Consider the following 8,730-nt stretch of genomic DNA (forward strand, 5'->3'; position numbering starts at 1 on the left):
CCATAGCCTAAAACGTGGGATTCCGTGAAAAAAAAAAAGTAAGTGGGGAAAGGTTCAGATTACATATAGTCCATCTGGACCAAAATATCTCTAACCCGCAATCATGAAAAGAAGTAAACAAAAAAGGGGGGGGGGATAATTAAGCTCACTGCCTCAAATTGAACAAGGCCCAGGGTATAGTGTAACGATGCTTCACCTGATTTTTTTTTATTATTAAAGATGCAATGAAATAGGAAGTTACGATAGATCCTATATCCATTGATTTGTCAGGACGTTGTTTAAAAGGTCCGTTGTGTTTAATTACGACAATTCAAGTTGTGAGTTCAAACCCTGCCGTGGCTAATTTTCAATGTCATCTTTCCGAGGTCGACAAAATAAGAAGTCACTAGTCAACTGTTGAGTCGATTTGATATATTTATTAATTATGTTTAAATGTGAAATACAATAAATAAAACAGCGAAGACTGGTTCCACTGGAAGTTTACCTTTACGTTCAAGGACAATTAAAAAAAAAATCTTCTTTCTTTACCTGTTTTACGAAGTAAAATAGCTGCGACAGCACTATCAACTCCTCCGGATATTCCACACACCACAGTTTTCCATCCATTGATCATGTCTGAGATAATTCTAACAAGAATTAACAGAGAGAATGAGAAACGAGAGAGTTAAGGGTACATCGCCGTATTATTTGGATCTAAACGTGAACGATTGTGTAATAATATTGCAAGTGTTTTATCTTCGTAAAGGCGACAGGAAGCATTAAATAACCTGAATTAGGCTTCAGATCTTAAATTATTAAATTATTATTATAATTATTATTGTCGTTGATTGAGGGTACTTTTTACTTTGACACCCACGAAGCAATATCAAAAACTTCTGCCTCAGGTTTTTAATATTTTCGCAGCCTCAACGAACTTATTTAAAATCTTGTTACTACATTAGGATTTTAAATATATCATTATTGTAAATTATTCAAGAGTGAAATAAAGCCTCCCCTTGAATTAGAAGGAAAAAAAAAATTAACGATTTCTTGCCGAAAACATAAGGACAGAAATAAAGGTGCGGAATAAATTTTAACCGGGAACTTAACCGGTGATGAAAATTAATCTGCTTAAATATAAGCACAAGAAGAGAAACTTTCTGGGATGGCTTGATTTATTTAATTAACATCAATAATTAACCGGTACTTATTTTATCAACCACACACACACAAAAAGAGCCAAAGTCGAAATCAGCTGGATTTGAACTCAGAACGTGAAGGCTTACCATAAAACATTGCAAGGCATTTTATCTAATACATCACATTACCCAACTAATGAAAATTCGTGGAAATTCCAAGTTTTATAAATATTCCAATTTATTATTTAATACGTAATGAGAATAAAACAGGGGAACCGACCAGGTCTACTGGATCAGAAATGACCTGGGGCTGAACAACAATAGCAATTTAACAGATGTCGTCTGCTATTGGCTGAAGCCATGCCAAGCATTCCGAACTTTGTTGAAACGAACGCAACGATTGGTTACTCCTTCTCCTTTCATTACTATCCTTGCTCTGTCTTTCTTGTTGTCGATGATTAGACATCAACATTTAACTGGTGTATATATACATACATGCCTACTAACCACATATATATATGTGTATTTATATAGTCACATAAATGCATTATTAAGCTAAACGAAAATGGATCAGCGATAGCCGTGCAAAAAATAAATAGCTTTTACCATTTATTTGTGTGTTGCACGTATAAAGTGGTGTTTATAGATTTATATATATATACACACCCACCCAAAACAGTTTTGGAATTGTTGCAATTATGTCATGTCGACTAAATGGACAGTATAATATTTCATATTAACTAAAAAAAAAACAAGCCGACAGACAACGATAAGGTGGGAAAGAAAAAGGAGAGAGAAAGCAGAGTTTGTGAAAGCCTCCAGCCATGAGTGGTTTAAAGAACCGAGAAATTGTGGAGGAAGATTTAGTTAAGTTACTGCAACATTTCATTCATACTTCACACCGAGCTAACAGCAAAGATGATGCTAAGGTAAAGACTATGTATATAAATATGCATGTTCTATTCTCTTTTCAACGATTCAGATATTTCCTCGGAGGAGGAAAGAGATGGTTTCGAAGATGCAAAGCTCCGCCGTTTGAATGTAGAAAACAAAAACAACGTCACATTCTAAACTTGAGAAAAGTCTTACATATTTTTACTCTTCCACTTATAATATTTGTTATATGCGCCCCATCTATCTATCTATCTATCTATCTATCTATTCATACATACATACATACATAATTGATATCTATTGTGTATGTATATAAAACCCATCTATAAATACATACGCTGGGTCGATTCACTTGACAGTCACTATTCTGTTTTGTGTATTTTCTATAATAGTGTCCACACCCAATATAACAAATATAGATATTGTACATGTGTTTATTTATATATATATATATATATATATATATTAATGTGTGCGTGCGTGTCTGTCTATCTGTTTAGACGTGTTTATTTGTGTGTATATATATATGTGTGTGTGTGTGAATTTGGTATAAGAGAAAGATGTTATCAAAGAAAATAGATGGAGTAGTTTTGTTTATGTTAAAAACCTGTTGTTAATGTGATGGTGTTGATTGAGTAAATCTACGACCAAAACCATACCAGCTATGACCATCACGTCTTTTTGTAAAGCTAGAATTTTATTGTCCAATGTTTTTTTTCCCCAAAACGAGTAGCTCCTCCCCCCATTGACTCGTGTTATATGTATATATGGTGTTGATGTGCAATATAAAGAAAGGCATTTGAAAACAAAGAAATATGGTTCTTTTTAAAAAGTAGATTCGTATCTTAGCGTGTTTTAGAATCTTTTACTCTTTCTTTTCATTGGACTGTGGCCATGCTGGTGCACTGCTCTGAAGGATTTAGTCGAACAAATCGACCCCAGTATTTATTTTTTAAAGCCAGATACTTTTTCTCTCTGTCTTTTTCGCCGAACCACTAATTTAAGAGGACGTGAACAAACCAGCACCGGTTACCAAGCGGTTGGGTACAAGCTCAGAGACAAAGAACCTGGAACCATGTGCTTGGTAAACAAACTTTTTACCACACAGCCATGCGTGCACCTGGATAACTGCCTTATCTACCATTCCGCTGTCCACTAGAATAGCTGGTCCCTCTATTGGGTTCACACGACGGAGACTGCCCTTTACCCCATTCATTCTTCACATTTTATAGTCTTGCCTAGTAACTCTTCCATGCTTCTTTCTTATCAGAATCACTAAGTGGAAGTATGCCATTATCTATCTCATTACTGATATGGTGTATCATTAATGCCTTTAATTATCATCATTATAATTAATTACTTATTACAATAATCATTGTTTGTTTTGAGTGTTTTGTGTCATCTCAGCTGATCTGCATGTGTATTTAATTGCATGTGTATCTGTATATATATATATGTGTATGTGTTTATATGTATAACAGTGCAACTTCCTGGTGTCGACAGCCAAGTTGTTGTTGTTGTTGTTTGTCTTGCATTTCATGGTGATTCTCTAATGTCCAACCATTAAAAATTCCTGTATTGATCCTTGTAAAGATTTCTGACAACTGTGGCTGTCATGTGCAAGTGAATGGTTGAATGACCCAATCCAAGCTTCTTTGCACCAGGGTTTGCAGGATGTCCTCAATAAGCTCTACAGATCTTCCAGGACGAGACTCGTTTTCTAGACTGTAGTTTCCAGCTTGGAATTTCTGGAACCACCGTTGACACTGGCTTACGCTTAATGTCCGATCCTCATATACTGCATTAATGTTCTTCACACTTTCTGTTGCGTTGTTGCCTTTAATGAACTCATAAAGCAAAATATGCTGAATATGTTCCTTTCACACTTCCATTATAGTTTTGAAAAAATAACTGTTAAAATCGAACTGCACTCTTCAAAACTTGCACTAAGAATATGTACAAGGTAAAATTACTACCTGCTTTTATAGCAAGTTAATGCAGGTAGTTTATCCTGCACCCCCCTCCAACTTTTAGTTCAAGCAATTGAAAAAACCGCATTATTTATGGGATGACCCAATGTATTTTCTGAATGAATGATAGGATGGTGTTGTCACTGCTATCCTAACAACCTCCTTGTTCTAAATAGTTCTTCATAAGCTGTAAATAACACACACTGATAAAACAGGATAGAAAACGAATTGCTTTCAATCAACACTCTTGTATGATTGTCTTTGTATGTGTGTGTGTGCTTCCTCTGTTTCAATCAACCACTCCTATATTTTATGGTGAAGTGGTTAGTGTCCGCAAAAATTGGGGAGGAAAATATCTATCTTAAATGTAAATGGATTTTTGAAGAAACCATTTAGGCTCATTTTATGCCAATTATGCTTGCTTGATTAGCATAACCTGAGATGGATGATGATGTGAGATAAAAGAGAAAGACAAAGAAAAAGGAGGAAGTGATGAGGGAACAGCAGATATATTTTGCTGAAAATCTAGAACAGTATTCAGTCTGTTGATAGTTTAGATCTATCAATGAATAATAGGACAGGTCAATAATTCTCTTGGTCGTTCATGTGTTTTTATCTGAGAAATTGTGAGTAACCAGCTTGAGACGTCACACCACAAAAACATGGCTGTGTCTTTTATGAGACGCCACATTCCAGCCTCAATTATGGCCTTGTGAATTGGAAGATCATTGGATAGACTGCCTGCTTTCGGATGGTAGAATTAATCTGCTAACTATCTTAACGTCATCACTACCTGCTCCTTGGTTGCCCTTAGTAGGGTCCAGTCTGTTGTAAGCGTTTAGGAAAGCTCTTTGCTCTTGATAAGACAGTCTTGGAGTTTCCTTTTTCCCCCCATCAATTTGGGGTGTTCTGCAGAAGATAAAGGGAGAGCCACGCTTCTTTTGTTAACTAAACCAAACAACAACAAAAAACAAACAAAAAAAAAAGGGTCTTCTTGACAAGTAGTGAACCCTGCATCTGCTGATCAACCACACAACTGATGTCATCCAATGCTGTTTTACATGAAAATCTTAACATTTAACTAATGTATTTATTATCTATCATCATCATCATCATTATCATTACTAAGGCGACAAGCTGGCAGAATCGGTAGCACACCGGGCGAAATGCTTAGCGGTATTTCATCTACCGCTACGTTCTGAGTTCAAATTCCGCTGAGGTCGACTTTGCATGTCATCTTTTCAGGGTCGATAAATAAAGTATCAGTTGAAAACTGGGGTTGATGTAATCGACTATCCCCCTCCCCATATAAAATCCTTTATATTTTGGACACAAAGGCCCATCTTCATTTCTTTGACAGTATTCTTCTGAAGATAGGTTTTTGTGCACAAAATATAAAGATTTAAAAATAAATTTCTGTTGTGTGAGAAGCACTCCTTATTTCTCTTTTCATTCATTATTCTGCTACCGAATTCTTTATTTCAGTCATGTGACTAAAGGAAATTTTTTTTAGACTGAATTAATCTTGGTTCATTACTGTTAAGGGATGATAGATAATTATCTACCTCTGTGGGTACAGGGATGGCTGTGTGTGTGTGTGTGTGTGGTGGTGGTGGTGGTGGTGGGGATGCAGGCATGGCTGAGTGATAAGACATTTGCTTCCCGACCATATGGTTTTGGGTTCAATCCCACTCTGTGGTGCCTTGGTGTTTGAGAAACTTCTTACCACACAAGCCTGCTCCTATGTAAAAAAAAAAGGATCAAAACCCTAGCACTATAAATCATCGAATCTATCTGTCAATAAAAATGACAATAATAATGGCTTCTGACTTTGGCAAAGTTCAACAGTTTTGTTAGGGAAGAATTTGGTCAATTGAATTGAGTTGCAAATATTTTTATAAAACCCTGACAAAACAAAAAGTAAAGTGAAGTCCTGTATGATTTGAGCGAAGAATTTCAAGAGACAAAACTCAATCATTGCAACTCACCAAATCTGTTACACCCCTGACACTGCCATGCCTTCTCTCTGACCACTATAACAACAATAAGGTCGATAAAATAAGTACCAGTTGAGTACAGGGGTCAATGTAATCGACTATCCCCCCTCTCTCAAATTTCAGGCCTTGTGCCTATAGTAGAAAGGATTATTTACAGCACTTATGTGCTTTGAGATCCAATTCCAACCAAAAAAGAATCATTTCATATTCTTTCTAAAGTATAGAAATTCATTTGACGCCAACAATGTATACAGAAATGGGTGTGACTAAATGTGTGTGGTATATACATTGGAGACATATCATATGTCTGTATATACATGGATGTAGATGTCTACATGTAAATGTGTTCTCATTTTATGACCATTTTCGATGCTGGCTTTGATTTGAAATGACACACACAGAAGTCTCACAAGCTTCTCTGAAACAAGATACTGCAGCTGGTGCTGTTCTGCATTAGTGTATATATTATAAATGTTATACATCATTATATATATGTATATATGAAGGCACATGGCTCAGTGGTTAGAACATCAGGCTTACAATTGTGAGGTTGTGAGTTTGATTCCCAGACTGGGCTACTCATCTGTAGAAATGAGTTCCAATGTCACTGGTGCCAAGCCGTAACGGCCTTTCCCTTGGATGGCATCGGTGACATGTAGAGGGGAGTCAGGTACGTATGGGTGACTGCTGGTCGTCCACAAATAACCTTACTTAGACTTGTGCCTTGGAGAGGGACTTTCTAGGGGCAATCCCATGGTCAACCATAGCCGAAAGGGATTTTTTACATTTTTTTTCACTTTATATAAATGTGTGTATGTGTGCGCATGTGTATATGTGTGTGTTATGTGCTTGTTCTGTATAACACATCACCAGTTCCACTCTCTTCATTGTGTTACCAAATAAACCTAAAACTCTCAAGTGTGTAAATTCCAAGATCTGTCTCGTTGAATGTTTTTGTAAAGTTTTACCATTCTCTCAATCTCATATTTCAGGGTCTCCTCTACACGGACGACTGTGAAAGACTGTTTAATAAAGATTATGCCTATACTGTAAGTTTTCCAAAACTGTCAACCTATTTCTCACTAATTAATTGGGAGTCATTAAACAATAATTAATCCAAGCTCTGACAGTTCATCAAATTTCAGGCCTTGGATTTTCTTTTGCCTCATTTCTAGCAATACAATTCTGTTTGTTCTTGCTAGACATTTCATTTAATTCTGATTATGGGGATTAGAAATATTTTTTTGTTTGTTTCCTGCAAAAATATGATGCAAACATTGCATGTGTCAACTGTCTTGTCGAAGTATAAGTAGAGATCTAGGAGTGTAGTGGGTGCTTTTTACGTGCCACCGGCACAGGAGCCAGTCGGAGCGGGGCTGGAGGCTAGCATTGACCACGTTTGGATGGTGCTTTTTACGTACCACTGGCATGGGGAGCCAGTCGGGCGGCACTGGTATCGGCCACGACTACAATTTCCATTTTGATTTCAATTTGATTGAGATTCTGATTGTGATTTTAATTTTACTTCACTCAACAAGTCTGCTTTTTCTCCAACTTTATGATCCTTTTTTTTTTCAGGTGATCCCCAACTTGAATGGAGAGTTGTGTTGCCATTACCCTTACAAGGTGTTCGTGTTGGAATATGAGAAGCAGATGGTCAGCAATAAAGAATTGTCCAATGGCCAAGACTCAGATGTGTAAGTTTTGCATCACTCTCAACAACAACATCTCTTTCTAAACGTACAGATTCATGGAATGTAGAAGCAAATAAGAAGCACTAAGTGCATGCGTGTCATCACGATTGCTTTTTTAATGTCCGCTTTTACATGCTTGCATGAAGTGGGCAAAGTATATTTGAGGTAGATTTTCTAGGGCTGGGTGCCCCTCCTGTTGCTAACCTTCATTTGATTTACCCCTCCTGTTGCTAACCTTCATTTGATTTACTTTCAGGAAGCAGATATTTCTGAAGTTGTTTCAGGGTTTTCTCTCTTGTAGTACACAGATGCTGATGGCACCCAAATAGCTTGAAATGCATTCAGGGTTTACAAACAGATGTAGAAGTTTCCTCGAATAGGCTTTGGCATTTCTGGGTCTTGTCTCTATAACTTTAGAAATTATAATTGTTGTTGTTGTTGTTGCAGATATGAGAACTTATTGGATATCGGGAAGCTGAAACAGTTCTTTTGGGCGGCACGATCAGCCAGATGTCGAGGTCGCTTTGTGGTGCCAGTCATTCTTTTTGAAGGCAAAGTACGTTTCCTTTCTTTCCTTTTTTCATCTTCTTTCTCCTCCTTTCTCCTTTCACACTCTTACCAATCTACCTCTACCTCCTCTCTCTAATTAACCCCTCTCTCTCTAACTATGATCCCATTCTCTCTAACCATCATCACTTTCTCTCTCTCTAACTACCCCTCTCTCTCTCCATCATCCCTCTCTCTCTCCATCATTCCTCTCTCTCTTTAAACACTCCCTAGCCACTCTCTCTCTCTCTCTTTCTCTCTCTCATTACCCCCTCTTGTCTTGCCATCTATCTACACACTAATTAGCATTAAAAATATTTATTTTATTGTATTTTACATATATTTTTCTTTATTTTTTTGTGTTTTAATTTAGATTATTTCTTATATTGTTTTTTTCTGCATTGAAGAGGCTTTTAGTTTTCTTTGTGTGTGTGTGTGTGTGTGTGTTTTAGAGGGAGAGGGAAGGATTGTGTGACTGTATGTGTGTTTTAGAGGGAGAGGGAAGGATTGT

The 8,730-nt window shown here is 36.8% G+C and overlaps 2 protein-coding genes across 2 annotated transcripts in view; one reads left to right on the top strand and one right to left on the bottom strand.

Moving 5' to 3' along the window:
- The window catches only part of LOC106871205 (mitochondrial tRNA-specific 2-thiouridylase 1), a 6,463-nt gene extending 5,073 nt beyond the window's left edge, over positions 1–1,390 (bottom strand). The window contains exons 1-2 of the mRNA XM_014917552.2: positions 1,266–1,390; positions 529–626 (exon numbers count right to left, since the gene is read on the bottom strand). Of these exons, the coding sequence (XP_014773038.1) occupies positions 529–613 (85 nt within the window). The 5' untranslated portion in view covers positions 614–626; positions 1,266–1,390. The remainder of the gene's footprint in view (positions 1–528; positions 627–1,265) is intronic.
- Positions 1,391–1,563: 173 nt separating this feature from the next.
- LOC106871204 (myotubularin-related protein 14) overlaps positions 1,564–8,730 on the top strand; it is a 19,833-nt gene continuing 12,666 nt past the window's right edge. Inside the window, exons 1-4 of the mRNA XM_014917551.2 lie at positions 1,564–2,047; positions 6,972–7,028; positions 7,558–7,676; positions 8,121–8,229. Of these exons, the coding sequence (XP_014773037.1) occupies positions 1,943–2,047; positions 6,972–7,028; positions 7,558–7,676; positions 8,121–8,229 (390 nt within the window). The 5' untranslated portion in view covers positions 1,564–1,942. The remainder of the gene's footprint in view (positions 2,048–6,971; positions 7,029–7,557; positions 7,677–8,120; positions 8,230–8,730) is intronic.

Source organism: Octopus bimaculoides, chromosome 23 (genome assembly GCF_001194135.2).
Source record: "Octopus bimaculoides isolate UCB-OBI-ISO-001 chromosome 23, ASM119413v2, whole genome shotgun sequence".
NCBI lineage: Eukaryota > Metazoa > Mollusca > Cephalopoda > Octopoda > Octopodidae > Octopus > Octopus bimaculoides.